At 33.4% G+C, this 23,823-nt stretch overlaps 3 protein-coding genes across 3 annotated transcripts; 2 read left to right on the forward strand and 1 right to left on the reverse strand.

Moving 5' to 3' along the window:
* Window positions 1–1,362: 1,362 nt before the first annotated feature.
* On the forward strand, window positions 1,363–13,369 carry LOC129940130 (vasotab). The gene is made up of 3 exons (XM_056048382.1): window positions 1,363–1,553; window positions 12,993–13,184; window positions 13,248–13,369. Exons 1-3 carry the CDS (start codon window positions 1,526–1,528, stop codon window positions 13,304–13,306), a joined length of 279 nt encoding a protein of 92 aa, XP_055904357.1. The 5' UTR covers window positions 1,363–1,525; the 3' UTR covers window positions 13,307–13,369.
* Window positions 13,370–13,466: 97 nt separating this feature from the next.
* On the reverse strand, window positions 13,467–14,388 carry LOC129940129 (iron-sulfur cluster assembly scaffold protein IscU). The gene is made up of 2 exons (XM_056048381.1): window positions 14,172–14,388; window positions 13,467–14,036 (listed from the first exon to the last, which is right to left on the reverse strand). The coding sequence occupies exons 1-2, from the start codon at window positions 14,253–14,255 to the stop codon at window positions 13,659–13,661; spliced, it is 462 nt and encodes a 153-aa protein (XP_055904356.1). The 5' UTR covers window positions 14,256–14,388; the 3' UTR covers window positions 13,467–13,658.
* Window positions 14,389–21,445: 7,057 nt separating this feature from the next.
* Window positions 21,446–23,064, forward strand: LOC129938779 (nucleotide exchange factor Sil1). The gene is made up of 2 exons (XM_056046523.1): window positions 21,446–21,701; window positions 21,757–23,064. Exons 1-2 carry the CDS (start codon window positions 21,596–21,598, stop codon window positions 22,947–22,949), a joined length of 1,299 nt encoding a protein of 432 aa, XP_055902498.1. The 5' UTR covers window positions 21,446–21,595; the 3' UTR covers window positions 22,950–23,064.
* The last annotated feature ends 759 nt before the right edge of the window (window positions 23,065–23,823 follow it).

Below are 23,823 nucleotides of genomic sequence, written 5' to 3' on the forward strand. Positions count from 1 at the left end.
TTTCGGGAGAGGATGAACCACAGCGGTCTTTCAATGCACTGGATAATATGCATTATTCAGTGCATTATTGAAGAGCGTGGTGTAAATGTCAATTGCTTCCATCGGTAAATGTCTTAGTACAACGTTGGATATACCATCGACGCCTGCTGACTTTTTGTTTTTTATTGAATTGAAGATGAGCTGAAGCTCAACCTTCGTCACTAACAAGGGACTTGGTCCCGTTTGCTCGACGATTATGGCATTTGCCAAGGAATCGTCATTAAACCGCATTTAAGTCCAACGCACTAACAATCATGCCACGGGTACTACTCGTGCTAAAACCCATGTTTATTTAAAAGATAAATATTTTCTTAGAGTTAGACTCGATCAAAACCGATTCCGTTTGAATAAAAAGAAATAATTCTCGATTCCAAGAAACTTTATTACATTGTTTTCGACACTTAGTTAAATTTTTGTTTAAAGAATCCAACATTCAGTTTTTCCATGGGAATTAAAATCTACAAAAAAAAAATACGCAAAATTGGTAAAAATTAATATTCGATTCTCAATATCTCGTGAAAAATAAATTTATTGACTTCAAAGTGATTGCATTCTGTGCTAAATTCTTTTATTAAGGTAAAATATTGTTCCTAGAAAAATTAAATTTGTACCTATTTGTTTATATACAGTGCTACAGAAATTGATAAAAATTGGTTTCAACTAAAAGTCTGGTTAACAAAATTAGATTTTGAAATCAAAATATTGCATCATATATACAAAATATTGGTGATAGTTTTCAGTTATTTTTTTTTAAAAAATTTAATTGACAACTTTTTTAACAAAACACGAAAACCTACGAAAACTAAGAAATGGTTTTCAAATCAAGTATTGATAGAAAAAAGTTTTAAGCAAGACAAATTGACAGACGGTATGGGAAGTTATCACTGTGGGTCGCATACCAACCATTTTTTATTTTATATTGATTTATATCATGAAACAAATACTTACCCCATAGACAAACTAAAAATAACAACAACAAATTAATTTACATTTAAGAGTGGGCAATAATTTTCAAGCAGAAGCTGAGCCGAGTTAGTTTTAATTTTTGCATTTTGTCACTCTGTCATGTTATGGATGAGATAATCCATATACCAGAGAAACAATCGAAATCTAAGCTCTTGCTAATGCCTTTTTTTTAATTTATTTTATTAATCAAAAAATCTTATTTTAGATTGAGGTAACGCATCACATGTCAGTAGAGTATTTCTCTTTAGATATATTTCAATTGGTTCTGATGTATCTTCACATCATCATGACGTTGTTTTTGGACTGACCACCATAATCTCAGATGGGAATGAACACTTGTATAAAAGTTGGCTTGAATCAGTCTATAGGTTTCAGTTTGCTCTCACGCTTAAGTCATCATTGTACTTATTGTGATTTAAAATACAAGTTGGCATAGTTGTGCGTATTAGATACAAATTTTAATTGTTTATTCATCTAATTTTATTTGTGCCTACTCAAGTTTTACACAGAGTATCTAATCATGCGTTTTGCTGTTGTAACAATATTCGGTAAATTGAACTTTTAGTTTCATTTTAAACAAAGAATAAAATTGAAAGAATTATTTTGATTATAAGTCTTATCTAAGGTGAAAGGTGAAACAATAATATATATTTTAAAAATGTCTGAGAGGAAATATATATGTACGATAAGCAAATAAGATTTTACTGTATTTAATTGTGAAAATCTGAAAACAAACTTACTATACAAAAAAAAGTGATTAGTAATTAACAGATTAAATCAAATCAGTTGAAAACCTATCTTTTGCCCGAAATCACAAGTATTTATTTCAGGAATATTAGTATAAAAATTACAAATGAAATGTTATGAATCATTTATTGACGCTGGTTAAGTGCATTTAAAAAAAAGTGGAGAGGGGGGACGGTACAGTTGATCATACTGAGATATTCATTATACAGGGCGCCCCGTTAAGGATAGTCCGCCAGCAGTAAAATGAAGGAATTAAAGATGCTTTCAAATCGTTATAACTTTCGTTATAAACTTGATTGTGATAAAATGCATACCTTTTTAGAAAGTATACAAAAAAACAAAAACCTATAATCAATTCAGCCAAATTTCTGGCAGCATACTACTAGATTGAAGTGCATAAATGAGTTGGAATTCAGTTTTGTATTATAAATTAATATTAGCGAACTGTCCATCAATTTTGCTTGAATTATTGTAAAATGTGTAAAACATTAAAAACCTAAATCATTTGTGGACAAAGTGAGCGATAAACCGACTTAAAGTAAATGTTCTCAGAATTGTATTAAATATTAGACTCAAAAACCGTTATGATTAGGGATAAACAAGTTTCCAAATTCAGAAATGTTATGACTTGGCTTACCACATATTGGGCCATCCTAAACGGACACCCTGTATACATGCAACAAAAGAGTTCTTTGTATAAAATAATGATTTTTTTAAAGAATCGAACTAATGAAGCAATAAGTAAATAAAGCATAATTCGTCGTTTAAAATCAAAAATAAAGTATCCATATAAAGGTGGGTTAAAATGATTCACAAGAACCAAACGAACTCAGTACTCACATACAAACATATCGGTATGGACGTTTAATTGGTGATTTTAATAGAAATGATGAACGTATTTATTATTGGACTATAAGTGTTCGTACCGATATTTCGAATGGCGGATCTATTTATTTTTTCGTAGGAATTCCTTTTGATTTCGAAACTTCTCAAATATTAGGGTTTTTAAAAAGTAACCTAAAATATAAGATCGCGAATTTGAGTTGCCTTTAAATTCCTGAAACTCGTCTTGAATTTCTTCTTATTTCTATTTTTACCTTGATTTGCTTCTTTTGAACTATAATTTCAAACAATTTCCTTAATAGACTGAGATGAGAGCCAGCAACAGAAAAAGTAACGTCATTTCTTTAAGAAAATATTTGGTCTCATTGTATAGTCTGAAAATAAATAAACATTAATGGCTGAAACACATACACGCTTCAGCTTCGGCTTCGTCTCCGTTACGTTAGGCCCGCTTCGAGGTTGCTTTGAATGACATTTCTATTATTTCATCCCTCCAAAGAGCATATATTTTGTTTGTTGACATTTTTTTACTGCTGATGAGCTGTCAGACAAAGCAAATGTTCAGAAAATCGAACTAGAGCTTCCGTTTGGAGTCACATTACGTTACATTACATTCTTTTCCTTACGATTGTCAAACAAAACGTGAGGTCGAAGCTACATTGTGATAGCATGCATTGAATTCCTATCGCTGAACTCGTGTATGTGATTCAGCCATAAAATACTCGTAAAGCAGCATTCATATGAGCGCGACCAACGAACGACGAATGAATTACAAAATGTGAGTTTATATACGTTTGAAGACATATTTCCACACAAATTCTTAACAAAACGATAGCAATATAGTTTCTATTTGATTTATGATGCATACTTTTACTTTTCAATATCATATATTAATAAATTTAAGAAAACAAATTTATTCGTCGCGAAAAAAATTGAAGTAGATACGAACTGTCAAACTTTATTCGCGTTCCACATTATCCACACTCGCAACGAATAAAATAATCGCGCGTACTTAACCTACAAAATTCATTCTTGTTTTGATTTCGGTGATCAAAGTCAAACTTTATTCGCGACGAATTAAAAACTCTCATGTGAATGAAATGTCAAAATCGACGAATATTCGTTCATTCGTTGGTCGTGCTCATGTGAATAATGCTTAATTGTCTTCCACTTCTCCGATGGTGGGGAGGGCGTTGGAAAGGGGTTAAAGGGGTAAAAAAAACTAGGACAAAAACGTGATATAATTAAAACTGATTTTTGGTGTGTTGACGCTAAGTAATATTTTATGTAACATATCAAAAAGGCAGACAATTTGGGTGGTACGAAGATGGTGGCAGACTTAGAGGCAGGTCGAGAAAATAAGTGGCAAATTACGCCATTTCATTAAGCTTGAAAAAGGTGTTAAAATTTTTAAAATGTTATTATAATCCTATAATCAAAAAGGCAGACAAATATTGCGAGCCGAAAACCCTGGCAGACATAAAAACACAAAAAAAAAATTATTATTAAAAAAAAATTAAAACAAATGAACAAATTGAACTTCTCAAAGAAATCAGGTTTTACTTTCAAATATTTTATTCTCTATTCTATTCCACATCGTATTTGTTGAATGGAAGTGCTTCCATCGTCATCACTATCTTCATTCTCTTCATTATCTGCAAAATAATTTGGTAAAAATTTGCAATTATTTTATAAAGTAAAAATGAGTTCATATTGTTCATAACCAGTGACATTCATATCCTCATCCAAATTTTCTGGTTAAATTATTACGTCATTAACCAAAGGTGGTGACTGCTCGCCTTTAAACCAAAGCAATTCATACTTTCCATCAATTTTGTTCCATCCATACTCAGTTGGATGTAATTGAGTGGGGGTTTTTAAATGAGCATTTCTACATAGGCCGCTAATGTATTGTGATCTTAAGAGTTGCTGATGTATTCCGACTGGCATGGAGGTAGATTTGAAGCATCAACATTTTTAAACTTTTTACTAAACGCCTCATTTACGTCCTTTGACTTACACGTTTGCGTAAACATTTCAAACCTTGCCTTCTTTCAGTATCAAATAAATTATAATTGGCAACTTTTGAGAATGCTTCTTGATACTCAATATTTTTACAAAGCAATGTGAAAGGTCTATTTATCCCCTTTTTGAAAAATGCTGGATTGTAGTCACAACCGGTCATTGCGTGAAACCCAGGTAGGGCTTTTGAAATAGTCTCACCCAAATTACCGTATAATAAGGTGACATCAATACCTTCGATTGTTGCCAGCACCAAACATCCAACCAAATATTTAACGAATGGCTCAAGTGGTCCATATTTCTTAGCATTACAATAAGAATGTCGGTGTCTGAGCACTTGATAACAATGTTGGCCTTGAAGTTAATGTTGCAAATGTGATAAACTATTTTCGTATCAGCTTCTTCATGAGGCTCACATGATAATAGCTCATCAATAGATTTTTCTACACGATCATTTACAACTTTATGAGAGTAGCATTTATCGAAATTTCCAATGAATGGAGCCACTTCATCAGTCTCCCAGTGTGAGATTAAAAATCGTACAAGATCTGTTTTAAAGTTTGCCTTTCGGAGTTCCTTCACAAAATCGGAAGGTCTGACCTGATCTGATCCTGTTATCACGTAGGCACGATCTTCAAAGCCGTCCCTTCGCGAACGTTCATTATCTTTAATGGATGGTGAAAAGTATTGAACGAAAACAAGATCAATCCGCAATGCACAAAACCGTGTAACTATTTGAAGAATTTTTTTGATACCATACCAAATGTTTTGGGAACTTCTTTGACTAAATGCAACACGAAAAAGCCGTCCAGTATGACAATATCAATATTCGGTGGTGGGTTACTCACTACTCTTTTCTCCAATAGCTTCATGAGAGTTGACTTGTCAGTCTTGCACATTGATCCATCTAGGTGACACATAGACATAGGTATAGGTGTTAGAGGATATGACAAGATCTTTGCTATATTTTTCTTACATCGAAACTCCAAGCATTCGGCCGAACAAATCTCGCTGCATCTTCACTTCCTGCATTTTGCTGCCAATTTTAATTAACTTTTTTTTGGTGTAGTTAAAAATTACGATTCTTTTAATAGGTTTCTCAAATCTGTCGTCAGCTGCCGCACATTCCGAAATAAAATTTTCTCGTAACCTCTGCCCTGTTTGTTCGATGTTGAACAGAAATTTCTCATCCAAGTTTGATTGAAATGGGTTCATATTTGTATTAACAGATTCAATACATTTGTGCAGATGATTAGATTTTTTTTTTAATTTTGCTATGCTCCAATTCTCCCAAAATATCTTGCTGTTTTTTTAATCCAGTTTGTTCGTAAACGTAGGAAATTATAGTCGATCTGATAATGTGACCTTTTGCCCACCGTTGCCTAGCCGATAGGGAATTCGTGAAGTGTGTAGAATTGACAATTTCGTGATAAAACTCGTTCGAGGTCACATTGTAAAAGCTATGTCTTGGCAGTCCCGTTAATCTACCACGTCAGACGAAGAACCGTGGATAGGCGACTCCCGTACAATCGGGACGTCATGGCACAAGGTGGAGCGGAGCTCCTTCAGTTCAGTAGGGCTGTGTCCGAACGGGACCGGACTGATAGGGTGAAGCAGGAGGACACGTTTTGGTGGCTTCAATCGGCACTTGATAGTGGGTAGTCGGGATGGGGTTTAAGCCTTGGCCGGCTTACATACTTGTTTTATAGTTTTAGGGTTTAGTTTTAAGTAGAATAGGCATGGTGGCACAAAAAAAAAATACAAAAAAAAATAAAAAAAAAATAAAAAAAAACGAAAAAAAATAAAAAAAAAAAAAACAAAAAAATATATGGAATATAAAAAAAAAACAAAAAAAAAAATAAAAAAAAAACATACAAAAAAAGACAGTAAAATATAAAAACAAAAAATGTTAGATTTGCTGCTGTGGTTGTTCTAGTTTTAAGTAGTTTATAGGTAGAATAGGTAGCTTAAGTTAGTTTTAAGTTTTATATTAGGGACCTTATTTAAGTAGTTTTTAAGCAAAAATAAAAAGGATATTGATATTAGTTTTTTTTTTAATTTTCTAATTAATACAATAATAAATAAAATTGAATTGAAGTTAAAATACATCTTAGGGCCGAAAGGCATTAGTAGTTAGTGTTAAAGTTTAACTTAGAGTGTCCGTATGGGACCATTAAGTTAGTTGTAAGTTATGGATAATTAGGCTAATTTTATGAATTTTTGTCTAGCTTTAAGATAGGTTAAGAATGAATTAATAAAAATGAATTAAAATAAAAAAAAAAAAAAACGTGAAGTGTGTAACCCCTGTTAATCGCCGTGCTGCATCTGCGTTGACAGTTTGCTCCAAAGTGAGATCTATGGGTTGTCTAGAAAAATTCTTGTTGGTACATTTCACACCAAAATTTCCTTTCTCAAAAACTGCTTTGAGTTTCTAGTGAGTTTCTTCAATTTTAAGCAGATTGTCATGATATCTAGTGAGCCATCGCGCATAATTTGGCTAATTGAATGTGAAAAATTGATTAGAAATGTTTGACAATATACCTATGTACATTTGAAGAGCTCAAAATCGCCAGTTCGAATGCTTCTTTGTAAATGCAGATAATTGTTGATGAGATTGATGTATATCATGTAGTATTGTGCTGTTTTTCCATGGTGCCCTGCCATTGTTAATTCTCGATATGCAACATATTCGCGTAACAAATTGGAATAAAATAATAATAATAAAAAATAAATTTTGTTTGTGTTTTTATGTCTGCCAGGGTTTTCGGCTCGCAATATTTGTCTGCCTTTTTGTTTATAGGATTATAATAACATTTTAAAAATTTTAACACCTTTTTCAAGCTTAATGAAATGGCGTAATTAGCCACTTATCTCTGCCTCTAAGTCTGCCACCATCTTCGTACCACCCAAATTGTCTGCCTTTTTGATATGTTACATAGAATATTATTTAGCGTCAACACACCAAAAATCAGCTTTAATGATATCACGTTTTTGTCCTAGTTTTTGTTACTCCTTTAACCCCTTACCAACGCCCTCTCCACCAACAGGGAAGTGGCAGACTATTATTTTAATGTTTATTTATGTATATTCAGACTATACAATAAGACCAAATATTTTCTTAAAGAAATGACGTTACTTTTTCTGTTGCTGGCTCTTAGACTATAAATTCAAGAGCCAAACATATGTATTCCTCTCTACGATTTGTAAGTTTCCTTGACTCCTTTAAGATCAAAATATTTTCAAAAGGTTAAAGCAAAACAGTAATTTTTTAAAGGGTGATTTTTTTGAGGTTAGGATTTTCATGCATTAGTATTTGACAGATCACGCGGGATTTCACACATGGTGTCAAAGAGAAAGATGCTCAGTATGCTTTGACATTTCATCATGAATAGACTTCAGTTCAGTTCATATTTATTTGCAGTTTAAGGCTTAGACTATTTTATAATGAATTAAATTATTTAAGAGATACAGAAGCTTGTTCTTTACATCTACAATACAATAAATTTACGACAATATTTTAATTTTACTATGGTTATAATAAATTATTAAGGGAAAACACTACAAGAAAAAAACCCTTACATAATACTTTTTTTTTTTTTGTATTCACAAGCACTCAAGGGGTTATTAGTACCCTTTATATGTTTATATTTAAACACAGTGCGAGCGTTAGGAAAATAGGGAAGGATTTAAGAGGAGATACCGGTGCACATTGGTCTTAAAGTTCTGAACATCAAAATGGGAGGGAAAAACAGAGTTGGCCAAAGCATTCCACATTCTCGATGTGCGATTTAAGAAACAATCTCTGTACTTAACAGTACGCCCGAAATTGAGCTCAAGGGTAAACTGATGAGCATTCCTAGAAGTGCGAGTATTACGGCTGAATTGTTTAAGGGGTGGAATGCAACTGGCTAATTCGACAGAATATTGTTTGTAAAAATATCTATAAAATAACGAAAGGCATGAAACATTGCGACGGTGTTCTAGCGATGTAAATGTTTCGATTATAGTTCTGTCGCCTATCATTTTTAAAGCCCTTTTTTGAATTCTATCCAAGAGATTTAAATTTGTTTTGGGGGCACCTGCCCAGATATGCGAATTATATTCAAGCTTTGTAGATTATAGCCAGATCAGAAGGGGTGAAAAATTTCTTGCATCTTCGGAGAAATCCTAAGCATCTGGCAGCATTTTTAGCGATATCGAATATGTTATCATTCCATAAGTCCGGTATTACACGGCGCGTGTTTAGCCTCGCGTGAATGAAGTGCAAAAGAGAAAGAAAGAACGAAAAGATGAAACAGAAATAAATCTATCTGAACATGCACGGGTAGAAATTTCCTTGCATGTTTTTGACGTTTCTCTTTCTACTCTTTCTCTCTTTTTTGGATTTGCTTTATTTACATTTTGAATGTTGATGAATGAACACAAATAAAAATGGCTGAGGAATTCAAATGAAGCAAGGAATTAACGTCCGAGCTCATTTTAAATTACGAAATACACCCCATTCTCTATAATCCTTGCCATCCGGAATATATAACAAACAGGATCAAAAAGCCAGACGCATTTGAAAGTTTGTTAAATGCATTGAAGCCTTTTGATCCAAATATATCAATGGATGCAATAAAAAGAAAGGCATCATCCTTAACAATGACAAACGGAAGTACTCTTGCATCTCCCACAATCCTGTCATGTGAAAACTTATTAGGTGCATCATCCAATATGTTTTGCAAAGAGCTTTGTAGCAAATCTCCAGCGTCATTAGTTCCTCCATTGCTTCCTATGTCCACGTAAATGGCAAACAAATAAACATTGTGACCGAGTTAAGAGGAAGGCAAGTTGGGCCATACAAAAAATTCTCGGCGAATGCGTCGAGGAAGATTTATCCCTTCCCTAGAGATAACGGAGGGCCTCTATCTGAAACTTTTTTGACACCAGATCGATCTTTGGAATCAATTCCCTCCACATCAAACAGTTCGAGGGTTAACATTTTAAGTGAAACAACTCTTAGCCGTATCGCTGCGCAAACTTCTGGGATGGCTTTGGAAAGAAAGGGTTGCGACAGTCTGGTTTGATAATTTATGCTCTTGAAAGATTCACCTGTAGCTAGGAATCTCAAAGTAGCTGCCAATTTTCAGGCGGTGAGATAGCGTCTCTCATCATTGTATTTTCTTTTTTGATGTCATTTTCAATTAGTGATAAAAGCAGGTCAAATGTTTTTTCGTCCATCCAGAGATAATTAAAAAAGGATTCGCTTTCATTTACTTTAAGTTCAGATGTTAAAAAACTGAATGATCCCTGGACAGGTCTTTGTTTCGTCCATTGTTTAATCCAATTTCTTTTTGTTTAATATATCCAAAGCATCTTCACAAATATCTACAATCTCCAACATTATTTCTTCATCGGAACTGCTATCGGTATCCATACAATTAACAATAGTTACCATCGTGTCTAGTAAATTTGTTAGATCTTTGGCTTCCATTTTTGGTATTAGAATTAAGTTTATGTAATCTAAGAATGAGCGAAGAAAATAAAATGAAAAAAACTGTCAAATAAACGCGCAGTACTGAAATGAGAAAAAGGCTTTGTGTAATAACACTCGCGTCACGGAATGAATGTTCAAAAGAAAATAACCAAGAGTTGCGCGTTAAACTCACGCGCCGTGTAATACATGACTAAGAGGTGATCTGTGATATTCATACCAAGTACTGAAAGTTGATTAGTTTCCTGGATGCAAGTGCCGCTCATGGATAGCGGCATCGGGGCCGGGTTACGCTTTAACGACAGGAGACAGCATTGAGTTTTGGAAGCATTAAATTCTACACGGTTTTTGATTCCCCATTGGACAATGCTGTCAAGATCAGAATTTAATGAGCTTATCATACGCTGCCGTTGAAATTCCACATTCGAAGGACAAGGATGTGAATCTAGAAACGAATATGAAAAGCTGAGGGTACTGTCGTCGGCGAAACAGTTTAATGGATTAGAAGTGACAGACAAGAGATCGTTTATGAATATAAGGAAGAGAGTCGGAGACAAAACGGAGCCCTGGGGTACACCAGCATTTATTTTATGAATTTCAGACATGAAACCATCCAATACAACTTGTATTGAACAGTTAGAAAGGTAATTTCTAATCCAACGAAGAAGAGATTCATCAATACCAAAAGCACGCATTTTCGATAAGAGAGCTTGGTGTCAAACTCTATCAAATGCTTTTGAAATATCAAGTGCAATAATCTTACTTTCTCCAAAACGATGTAAAGATTTGTTCCACTGTTCGGTGAGATGAACCATGAGATCATCAGTGGACCTATTGCTACGAAAGCCATACTGTCGGTCATTAAGAAGCTTCCGTTCTTCAAGATATTTCTTAAGCTAAAAATTAATCAGCGTTTCCATGACCTTGGAAAGAAGGGACGTACATAAGTGCAATTGGACGATAGTTTGAGGGGGAGGAGGATTCGCCTTTTTTAGGGACAGGCTGGACAAATGCAGTTTTCCATCCACTCGGGAAGAGACCTGTAGAATAGGACAGATGGAAAAGCTTACGCAGTGGTTTTGCCAGCGTTGAAGAACACCTCTTCAGAACAATAGGGGGAATACTATCCGGGCCAGCGGATTTGTGTATGTCAAGGTCTTTCAGTACTCTTTCGACTGCACGAGTGCGAAAGAAGATTCGTCCCATAGAATCATTTACGCTCTCAAGAACAGGAGGACTCATGACACTATCCGGTAGCTTCGAATTAACAGCAAAATGTGCTGCAAGCAAATTGGCTTTATCAATCGAGCTTACATAGGAAGTGTCATTGTGGACGAGCGTTGGAACCGAGGATGACGTGGTGTTTCGTACGTTTTATACAAATGACCAAAAATTTTTACTGCCTTTGGGACATTGCAGTATTTTTTGTCTTAATTTCTGATCATGCAAAAATTTGGTTCTTCGAATATGACCATTACAGGTCTTTCTAGCTTGTTTAAACTTATTCCGGTTTTCCTCAGTCGGGTTGGCTTTATAACAACGGAAACTTACATCTCTGATCCTAATAACCTCTTTACAGCTCAAATCAAACCATGAGTTCTCTTTGGGTTTGATAGATTTCACCCTATTCGGGATAAAATTTCTCATTCCACAAAGAATTAAATTTGTCACCATATCTGCGCTGGAATCCACGTCACTATCGAGGAAGCATAGTGACCAGTTAAAGTTCCTGAAGAATTCATTGAGACCGTCCCAGTTGGCTTTCTCATATTGCCAAACGGTTCTCATAGGAGGTTTTTCTTTAACTGGGTTTTTTCGACATGAGAATTTTGCAGATACGATACAATGGTCTGATGTGCCTAGAGGCGGTAATACACTTATTGTGTATTTATTAGGGTCAGAGGTAAGAAACAAGTCTAGGGTGTTGGCCGATTGACCTGCAATGTCAGTGATTCTAGTTGGCTCATCGACAAGCTGAGTTAATTGATTTAACTAAGCAAAGATCTCAACATACTCAACATGGGAGTGCATATTCCATGGGGTTTGGATTTGGTGGCGGATTTAGGAGTTTTTTGAAATGTGTAGCTAACTCTCCAGCTTCCACTTTGATATTTTGCGAGAACAGGGCTCCATTTAGTACTTCGGCAGTTTTCCAGAAGGAACGACATTTATATTTCTTCCAATTAGGCTGGCTATAAAACGGATGGTTTTGACGAGATACCGGTAAGCTCGAATTCAGCCTATTTCCTCCTTGGTCAGACCCGTGCCTCTACCCCGATCCATACTTCTTGATTATATCAAATTAATACTCGTTTTAAGCACCCAAACAATCAGAGTATCCTTTTATCTGATTAAAACACGCTAATATGTAAATTTAGGTCTTGTCCCTATCCAGGTCACTTACAAAAACAGGTACTTTGTATGAGCTTTTTTGGAAAAACATATTTTTAGCTATACAAACTTAATACATACCTCATTCATTCCATTTGGGTTTTTCTAAAAAACATTGGGTTTAAAAATAAAGTCAAATAAAAAAAGCTCGTCACTATTCATGTAACACGAAGTGTAGTTCTGCCATTTTTTAAAAGAAAGTTAAATATCAAAAAATGCAAATATGGCCAAACAGTATCAAACAGAATTTTGAAATACCAGACTTAAACCAACTCTCAATCAAAAATCGACAAGGAAAATTAATTATAAGAGACTCTCCTTTTAATGAAGTTAAGCACAATTTTTTTTTAATTATTAAAAATTCGATTTATGTAGTTACGTAGTAATTTAATCGGTAGTTTTGAAATATATTGAATTTGTTCACTTATATCTACTTATTTATGTATGCCAGCTTTTACATTTTTTATTTTTCAACTATTCGGATAAAATACGATGAGTGTCTTTTTAGTTATTCTTATAGTAGCTGCTATGGCTTTTGCCAAGCCAGCCAAGAGCCCTCCACCAAATACTTGCACTCGGGCCTGTGAGACGAAATATGAACCAATTTGTGGAAAAGCTAAGAACGGAAGTAAGGAACGTTTGTTAACTTTTGGTAATCAATGTGTCTTGACCAACTACAATTGTGAACATTCCGATGATCGTAAGTTATACAATCTCCATATTAGCTAAAAAATGTTTAATTTTTTTGTTTTTGTACTCCTAGCTTATGAGAAGAAATCAAGTGGAGAATGCGGAAACAAAGTAAGCGTACGCCTCCAGTGAAATGTTTTATATGCAACATTAATAAATGTATTCGAATTTGAATAAATAAAAATAATGCAATAATTTCTTCTTTTTTTAATTTTTATAATTTTTCATTTTTTTAAATTGGAGCCTCGAATGTTCACTTGAATATTTACCTTACAATCGAACAATTCTCTGCTATGATAAGAAGCGCAAGTTTTAATAAGTATATTTCATAATTTACTTCAAAAACATTTCTAAATTCTACAGAAGTTTTAATAATACAGTATTAATTGTTAATATTGTTTTCTTTAGAAAAATATCTCGCTCTGCATTTACTCTCGAAGAAGCTATTATCATCCATCCACACTCTGTCTAAATTTGTTTGCATCTACTGCGCATCAGTTGTCTGCTGCTTTACTTTGTAGTCAGCTAGAGCAGCCTTAATTGCATCTTCGGCCAACATGGAACAATGTAATTTAACAGGAGGAAGACGTAATTCCTTAGCGATGTCCGTGTTCTTGAGTTTGCCAGCTTCATCGATTGTCTTTCCCTTTACCCATTCGGTAGCCAATGAGCTTGATGCAATTGCAGAACCGCAACCAAAGGTCTTGAACTTGGCATCGATTATTTTGCCATTTTCATCGACTTTGATTTGCAATTTCATTACGTCCCCACACGCCGGAGCACCAACTAGGCCTGTGCCTACATTTTTATCTTTTTTATCCATAGAGCCAACATTACGAGGATTTTCATAGTGTTCAACTACCTAAGGGAATTAGAGTATTTGTATATATTATGATTTCACAACAATGATAATGATTATGAAAGACCTTAGTGGAATTATAGAATACACTATGTACATAGGTACTACTCAATAAAGGGTTGAAATGAAAATACTTACATTTTCATGATAAAATGCGGCTGGCACCGATTGTACTCGCTTTATTTGGCTTTGTAAAATTCTTGATGCTCGAGTTAGAGACATAATGTTTATTGTAACGCGAAGTTAATGAAATTATTAATTATAATTTATTTCTTAAATCTTCCTTTAATTTCTATTGTGATTTGGAACTGCGTGTTATCTAGAAGAAAAACAGAACGAAATGTCTGTCAGCAGAATGAAAAATCAAAGGCAAACAGCTGATAGAAGAAACTAACTTCGAAAATGGTTGACACAGAGTGGGGTGTGTTCAAGGAGTAGAATATACAAATTTCTGCTTAGTGTCCAGTACAATACAGACCAAAAATATAAATATTAAACTAAACGCCAAAACAATTTCAACGAAGGTAACATAACGTTGAAAAGTTTGGAAATTTTATTGCTTTTTCCTTAAATACAAAAGTTTTGACTACTTTGGTTTTGGAATAACTTCCATAAAGTTGGTTGAGAAAAAAGTATACATACATTTTTCTTAAAAACAATTTTTTTTTGCTAAATCTACATCTACACATAATTTTAACCTTATGACTTTTCCCAGAGAAAGGCCGTTCATTTGAACGACTTTTTCAATAAAGATTTTTTTTCACTGAATACTTATGGTATAATGTGATAAGCCAGAAGTGAAAATGAGTCAAATTTTGAAAGTGTCTTAATACAAAAATTATTTTTTTTGAATAAACCATCCATTGCTCGTTTTTAAATAGCTCACACCTAAACATAATTATTTTAATAATCAGTGCTTTAGCCAAAACTAACCTTGTTCTGTGCTGCCCAAAAATTGAGAGGATTTGCATAAACTTTACCCCATGTCATCTTGATATGGTTATTCGATTTAATTATTTTGTTAAAAGATTCAACAAAATCAATTCGACTTTTATTAAGAAAAATAATCGGATAGTATGAAATACATTGACATACTATACATGGACTGCTTGTGGTGTGAATTTTCCATACAAAATTTGAATAAAAATGGTTCCACTTCAAATTAGCTACACTAGCCCTTTCAGGCACAGTGGCAAAAAAAGTTATGAAATATTTAGCGACATCTGTTTGTATTTAGTTGAGATAAGCTTTTTCTGACATAGAAAGTACCGACATCTAGTATAATTTGTTGAAGACAAACGATACCATGTTTTTTTGCTGTGAGCAGTGCTGTCGTTTTGAAAATTTCAAGAGTAGTATTTTGCTATCATTTTGGGGAGCATTTTCTTAAATTGAGGAGTAAAACAAAAAAACAACAAACACATGCTTGGCCCACGAACAAAATTAAAAACTGAAAATAAAAATGTCCAAATTCTAAGTTAATTGGCCTATTGCGAAGGTTAATGTTCCGAAAACAGACAAATAGAAGGATATAATGTCGTACCAAATTTCTGCTTTTACTGCTTAAAGGCCAACATTTTAAAATAATACAGTTGAAATAAATAATTTAAATTCATACATTTTTTTATTAAATAAGAAATTGACAATTGAAATTATATTTTACATCAACATACATGTTTGAATATTCAAGAATAAATTAAAGTCATTATTGTAAATTCGATGTTTTATATTTTCAGTTACAATCATTAAGGGGTCAATTATAGCTACCATTGAAACCGATCAAGACGGTGTTTCCCTTTGATTGAAAATGAAAATTATATAATCATCCATCGGAAATCACACAAAGAATTTGTTTTTTTGAGAAAAAAGTGTAATTGCGTATTTATTTTTCTCTACAACGGAAATTCATTTTCCTGAACAGCTGATACTTTATGTTCAAAGGTGAAACGAATCGTTCCACTGATTTGTGTTCCAAATTTTGTCGGTGGATTTCAATTGGGAAATTTTTTCAATGACAGAAATGTTTAAGTATAGCTATAAACGACCTGTCAAAAAAATTCTAATGTTTGTTTTCAATGATGAAAACCAATAATAGTTATAACTGTCGCTTATACAATGATTTGTTATTCTCGATTAAAGTTTTCGATGGCTACCATTTTCTGTGAAATCGTTTTTAAGGAGTTCCTTAGCAGTTAATAGGGCATTTACCTTGAGTGAATTTCTGTTTTTATCTTTTATAAGGCTTATATCTGAAAATTTTCTTTCTGCTGTTGCACTATTATTGGGGCATTATATTTTAAATTTTGGTTTTTATTGTAAACCAAATACAAATTTCTTTTCCGTTTTATTTTGGTGAGTAGTTTTCGTCCGTGGTTAGAGTAGCAGTTGACTCTGAAAATAGTAAAATACTACTATAGTATCAAAAACGACAGCAGTGGATGTGAGTATTAAATGTTACACAATTTTTCCGCATAGCCCTCTTTGCGCTAGTGTTTTGTCCGTTAAAAGTGGAACCATCGTGAAGTTGGCTACTAGCAGTCCATGTATAGTATGTCAATGATGAAATATCTACCGGTTTTCTAGAAACAACCAAACATTTTGATTCGGACGGATTTCAATGGAGACCGTTTGCTCTAGACCACTGAAGAATTCTGCATCTGCACATAATCTGCGTACATATCAACCTAAAAACTTAGGGAAGTCATCAATGTGGAATACCTGAGGATAGTGGAAGAATGTCTGATACAGTGTTATTATAAACAACTGCTTGCGATCTACAATTTAAATACTAAAATATGAGTTTTGTGGACGTTGAAGAAGATTTGAATTGGCTTTAAAGTTTACTGTAAAGCACATTGTGATGTCTAATGCCTTAGCAAATCAAGTAGGTCAAGAAAATTTACTTCATCACTGCCCACAACTTGTCTTAAATCTTCTGTCACATTTATTAAAGCAGTTATGCAACTATATTTTGGACGGAAACCTGATTGATTGTCACTTAGTCGACTATTATTTTGAGGAAATGTTTGTATGTATGAACTCATTATTCTATCAATTACTTTGGATAGAAACGGTAGAATTGCAATTATTGTTCTATATTCATTTCGGTTTTTAGTTACTGGTATGATTTAAGCTCTTTTCCAAGCTAAAGGATAAGTTCATGATGGTAGATATTTTAAGATAAAGGGAAGAACAATTTTAATGAATGCTGGACTTATTTTATCAACCTTTTTCTAATTTGCTTTAATGCAAAAATAATTTTTAAAGCATCAGCATCATCAACAGCTCAAAAGCTACAGTTCGGAGATAGGTTGTTAACATTCACAAAAGGTTCGTCATTATATCAGATATTCGAAATTTTACCGACCTGGTTGGGAGATCAAACTGAGGTTTTCATGTGGCAGAAGTGGAACTCCACATAAAATTGCATTATTCATCGTTTCCTTAAGCAAAAGGTTTTCATCATTTTCTGTTAGTTTACTAGAAAGCGTTTTAATTTGCTCAAAAACTCTTAAAATGTTTTGTAACTCTTTCATCGCTATAAGTTGACGATTAAAATAAACAGAGATAAACATAAAAAGTAGATTTAAGGAAAAGACTACATCAACACGAATTCGATGTCTAGTAGCTTTTCATATGAAATGGAATAGTACTATCATGAAGAGGAACGAACGAAGCGACGTCTGGACAAACGTCAATGTACTAAATCTACAAAGTTTGTGGAGAATTTTAAATGGGGGAAATTTGGAGACAATTTGGTAATTCAAAACAGAGAAGAATGTATACAAAATCAGCTATGGTTGGAGGGAGACAATAAAGAGACATTTTTTTTTGTTTATTTATTTATGTATAGAGCAATAATAAAAACAAATACCAATAAGCCAAATAGCAAATTCAAATTTAAATTTTTTAACTGTTGCCTGTTAGCCGATTGTTAATGTATGAATCAAAAATACGTTAAAATACCTATATTTTCAAAACAAAAAGGAAGTAGGTACAATTTTTTTGTTTTTCTTAGGTATACATGTATCTATATCTACATATTTATATTTGATCAAATGAAAGTAGGAATTATTATATTGTTATTGGAATGAAAAGAATACGCTATGGATGTAGTATATTTAAAGAGAAGACAGATATAAGTCAATGGCGGATTAGGGTTGTTGTATGGGTGATGACTTTATTCCAATCGCGCAGCGGAAAATCATTATTTTTTGAGCGATGGACGATCCTGGGAGGGGTTATATGTGCTAAAAAGCTCAAACAGTTAAGTTGTATAAAAAAAGACTTTATCTAAAGATTTTTAATTAATTTAGCGATATTCATCAAAATCGATTTGCCGTCAAAAACAACTTAAATATGTGTTTTCAATTAAGAAAAAATTGAAATTATTTTCTTAAGGTGTTTTCTAAGGTTCTTAAGAAGAAACCTAGAATAAGAGATCGCTAAGTGCATTTTATTTTCTGAAACTCGTCTTCAGTTCCATCTTATTTTTTTTAAGCAAATAAATATTGTAAGACATTCTTAATCTACTTTTTGAAGTGAATTTGCTTTGAAAGTTCTAAACCTAATATTTAAACATGATTTGCAAGAATATAAATGTGCTAAGGACAGTAAAAGTAAGACTTTCGTTGAACTATTGGTAAATTGAAAAACATAATTAACGTTTCATATCTATTAATTTAATAGTAATAACTGAAGTGAAAAGTCATTCTGCAGTGTGTCAGTGCCACACTAAAGTTTCTTCCCAACTTATTTACTTAAATTAATTTGTTTCTATTTAATTTTTAGAAAAAATATGTGCTTTAATGTACTTTCTTCCTTAAATGTAAGAACCAAACATTTCCCTCTACAATTTTTAGGTTTTGTTGACTCTTTGAAGATCAAAAGATTGTCAAAACATTCAGTCATTTTTAACTTGATATACGTTTTTTTATGTTTTTGACGTTAAGAGGAATCTAAGTAAATTTTTCTTAGAGAGATGTATGTACGTACGAGTGTTGGTAAATATGTACATACGAAGAACACAAGAACCAGTAGAGATGTCGACTTCAAATTAAGTTTGCTATGCAGATACATAAGGCATATTATATTGGTAAATTATAGCTAGTGCCGTAATAGAAAGTAAGTGCAGTAATGGAAAGTGTGAATAAAACATATGTCCACTATTATATGCAAAAATGGGGTGGCGCAACAGTCCGTTGTGAACCAGGGCCTAGTGACTTACAACTCTCGACCATTCCTGTGTGCGAGTACTGTTATCAGGAATGGAGGGGACCTACAATTTTAGGCCGAATCCGAACGGCTAGTTTGAGAAAGCACTTTTTCATGACAAGAATTACTCTTGAAGGATTTGTCAATTCCTCGCAAGAGGCAGTACCCGCGAAAATTATTTTTTTTAAATTAAGGGGGCACAGGCAGGGATTGAACCCAAGACCCCTTGCATGACAGTCTAACGCACTAACCATCATGCCACGGGTACTACTACTACAATATTATATGCACTCTTATTTTAAATCTCCAAGTTGGTATCTGTGTTGTTTTTATGTTTTTATATAAAGTTTATGTAAAGATTGAAATAACAAGATTACAGCCCAAATGCAAACAATATTCTTGGATTCAATTTGAAAGATTTTGTATTTTATGAGTGAAAGATAGATAGATTTCAAGGGTGTGAGATAGGGATGTGCAGATTGATTTTCTTTTCATCGTATGGAAACAACGAACATAATAAAACCCAGCATTAAAAATCCAATGTAGACAGGCACTAAAAGTCAAAAAAGCCAAAAGAAGGGTGTGAGGGGAGATTTTGTTCTTCCATGTCAGCCCGTCTTGCCTACAAGCTCCCAGTTCCTGGCAACTCGTTTTCCTGTGTGAAATGGGACAAATCAAAGCAATACATTCAGCGCCACAATAAAACTTTCTCTTCTCAAAATAAACTTACATTTCGATAACTGACGCGAAGCGAATCAGGGCAAATCATTCACAATGATAACGAAAATGACAAATAAACAATGCCGCATCGGCGAATCTGCCACTTTCGCTTTGGTTTGGGAGTGCCTTTAAACCCGACCAATGACGAAAGTTGTGTTTTTGCATCAAACCTTGGTTTTGGGCGAGTCCTAACACGCATCACACGTCAACAGTCTAATCGTAGATTAATATTTCAAACCAATTTATTTTTATTCTAGCGAAAACAAAAAACAAGAAAAATACTAACGCATCCCCAAATAATAAAATCATGCCACCTTTAAGTAAAAAATATTCCTGGAACTGGAAGAAGTGTCATTCTATTCCAAGCATTCCAAAACTTTATCTGAACTATTTATATGCACTATTTTTACTGCCTTATTTATCCACACTATTTTTTTGTTGTTGTTTAGTGTGTATTTAATTTACCAATAAAATCGCCTATAATAGCACAGCAAAATGCACATAGGACTCTAAAAAAATTTAGATAATCTATTCAATATACAAAAATTGTACCTACCTACATACCTCCCTAAATTATGTTCATAAATGCCTCGAAATTGAATTTCCCTAGCTAAATATGTAGGTATACCCCTACATTCTGTTTCTCTTCAAAAAATGAAAAACAAAAATCTATTGCCTATGCACATCCACACAACTATGTATAATAATCAAAAATGACAACATTGTAGGTATTGAGAAAATAAATTTGAATTATTTTAGATTTCGTAAATTTGAAAATTTGGAATCAAATCCTACAAAAACAAAACCTACATAGTTCAATACATATGAACATGGCAACACACAAAAAAAAACGTAAATAAATATATAATTTTTTGTTTCCCTTACTCCCTTGATTTCTTACGAGAGTGAAAATAATACAACCAACTCTTTTCCTCAACTTTGTTTTCGCTTTAACTTCTGTAATCTCCAAATTACAAATTTTCAGTACCTCCAGCGCCGCCTGTCAACCATCAATGAACTAAAAATTTATGTTCCATAAAGTAGTATTCACATGAACGGGACCAACGAACGACGAATGAATTACAAAATGTGAATTTGTATACGTTTGAAGGCATTATTTCCACACAAATTTTTAACAAAACGAAAGCAATATAGTTTCTATTTGATTTATGAAACATGAATAAAATAATCGTGCGTACTTAACCTAAAATAATCATTCTTCTTCATTCATTCGCGACGAATTAAAAACTCTCATGTGAAAGAAATGTCAAAATCGACGAATATTCGTTTATCGTTGGTCGTGCTCATGTGAATAATGCTTAAGAGTACTATAGTTTTTATATACAAAGTTAGTAGGTCAGTGCCCATAATATTTTTCTTTTTATTTTCTTGTAGTAGATTTTTCGTTGAAAGAGTTTGACATTACTGTACTATACGCAAGAACTTCGAACTTTATTATGTCGAAGGGGAAGCTGTTTACAAATATTCGCACTGTCAAAATAGCCGATGAATGGAAAATAATACACGTAATAAGCAAACAAATAACCACGGCACTTGTTATAAAAATTCATAATTCTTCCTTATTATACCATAAAATAATAATTGATCAGTTTTTGTTGTGTACAAAAATGAAATTGCTTATAACTGCAACCATCTTTTGCACCCTAACAAGTGTATGTTATTCAGAAAATGAAACATTTATACCGACAAAAGAATGGCAAGAAATCAAGCCAGGTACAAATTGAACTACAATAATTTATCTCTATATAAACGTGTTTATTTTTCCAAGGTCAAGGAATACCGGCAGGATTACACGTCCGTATGAATCTTGAAACTGGAAAAAAAGAAGCCAAACTATTAGAAGAAAACGACGTAAAATCGTCACGAACATCGAGTTTGTCCGTGGCACAAGGGGATACTTTTGATGAAGAATCTTATGCAGCGAATAAGAAAAAGGTTAAATTCAACCATAAGCTCTCAGAAGCACTAAAAAATCTGCCCGAGGAAGCCCTAGGAATTGAATTCAATGCAGAAAAGTTTGAAAAAATCAAAAAGGACTACAAAAGCTATGATGAGCTCAAACGGTCTCTGAAAGATTTGAACATGAATTTCAAGTCAGATGCAGAAATAATAAGTGAATTAATTAGAGATTTCCAAAACGTAACAAAGGACGAAACAAGATTTCGGGATGTGGTAAGAATCTTGGACAATTTCAATTATCTCGTTCACCAGATCGACAATGCCATTTGGTTCATTGAAGAGAATGGGTTGGATCTTGTGTTGTTGCCAAATATTGTAAACAATACCAACACTGCATTGAGAGTACAATCAATGAGAGTTTTAGGAGCTTTAACACAAAATAATCCCAAAGCGCAAATAAGCGTTTATGAAAAAAACTTCGGCAGTTACCTTAGTCACATACTCATTTCATCGGCTAGCACGGATGAACTCTCAACAGCGCTGTATGCATTTGGAAGTCTTCTTAGAAAGTTCCCACATGCTCAAAAAAATATTCTCTCTCGATCAGGTGTAAAGTCCTTAATCACAGTTCTCAGCAAGGATTGTGAAATGAAGATCAAAGCAAAGGCACTCACACTTATTTCAGATTTGATTGTTGAGAAAGATTTGGCAGTGGCCAATGCAGCTACCCAAGACGCATCTCAGTACTATGAGTTGAAGTTCGAAGAATGGCTGCCTGCCCATGAGTTTTGTCAGACTGTAGATGGAGCTTTGTCGCAGAAATTGTACGACCTCATTGAACAACCAGATATAACAGAGTATTTTGTCCAAGCTCTTGAAATCACCGCACACATATGTCAACGAGTTTGGTCTCAAAGTGCCCAGTTAAGGCACACTCTGCTCACAATCAAAAACCGCTTTATTCATACAAATGAAGAATACCGCTTGGAAGTCGCTAAATTAATAGAAGCTCTTACACGGTCACTGTTTAGATCAACAGTTGATATTAAGGATGAACTTTAAAAAGTTTGCTAATGAAGTATAAATAAATGTTTGTTTTATGAGTCCGGCATAGCCCCTCAAGATTAATAGTTGTTAAATAAATGTTTGTATCAAATGAATGTTCTCGACAATTGAATGAATAATGTATATTTTAATTCTTAAATTTGGAAAAGCCAATCATTTTAAAGTTGTTTGTAATCTATAATGAAGACACTACAATTAAAACCAAGATTTCGCAGAAAGTTAATTCTCAATTTGAAAGAATTTCAAAACATAATATAAGGTTAAAGTTCAAATATTAAATTTTAAAAACCTCATTCTCTTTCGTTCGAAAGTTATTCGAATTCGTACGATACGTATTTTCACTTTCTAACGATTCGAAAGTTCATTTTGATTCGAAACTTAAGCAAACTTTGACATTCTAATCATTCGAAACAAACGTCATTTATTAAGCGTTCACATTTTGAAGAGAGAAATTAAAAGACAGGCAATTTGCACCTGTCCAATCCTGGCGCTAAATATATCTAAAGTACAATGCATTTGTGAGCTCAATAACCCTTATCTGTTATTTAGTAAAATCCGGTGCATAACAAAAGACCATTACATAACGATGGAAAACTAGGGCTGCTTACTTATATCCTGGCTTAAATAGCTAGGCCTGTCAAATTTTAATTAGGCAATTGGAAGGTTCAGACGGTATAAAATACTTGAATATGACTAGTATCTGATTGACCATTCCAATTAAGACAAGATTATTGGAGAGAAATTAATCAACAAAAATGTTCCTTACTAAAAATTTTACTTATTTCAAAATGTCAGCCGATAACGAGCAGGTTCAGGCAACAAAGCTGACTTCATTTGCATTTTTTAAACGTAGATTTTGGCTAAGTTTTTC

The sequence above is a fragment of the Eupeodes corollae genome, chromosome 1 (genome assembly GCF_945859685.1).
Source record: "Eupeodes corollae chromosome 1, idEupCoro1.1, whole genome shotgun sequence".
Lineage (NCBI taxonomy): Eukaryota > Metazoa > Arthropoda > Insecta > Diptera > Syrphidae > Eupeodes > Eupeodes corollae.

Coding starts and splice junctions, on each gene's coding strand:
- LOC129940130 (XM_056048382.1), top strand. CDS start 1,526: ATGCGTTTTGCTGTTGTAACAATATTCG. Junction 1,554..12,992: donor TGCTGTTGTAACAATATTCG/GTAAATTGAACT, acceptor GTGTCTTTTTAG/TTATTCTTATAGTAGCTGCT. Junction 13,185..13,247: donor TTGTGAACATTCCGATGATC/GTAAGTTATACA, acceptor TTGTACTCCTAG/CTTATGAGAAGAAATCAAGT.
- LOC129940129 (XM_056048381.1), bottom strand. CDS start 14,255: ATGTCTCTAACTCGAGCATCAAGAATTTTACAAAGCCAAATAAAGCGA. Junction 14,037..14,171: donor CCGCATTTTATCATGAAAAT/GTAAGTATTTTC, acceptor TAATTCCCTTAG/GTAGTTGAACACTATGAAAA.
- LOC129938779 (XM_056046523.1), top strand. CDS start 21,596: ATGAAATTGCTTATAACTGCAACCATCTTTTGCACCCTAACAAGTGTA. Junction 21,702..21,756: donor ATGGCAAGAAATCAAGCCAG/GTACAAATTGAA, acceptor TATTTTTCCAAG/GTCAAGGAATACCGGCAGGA.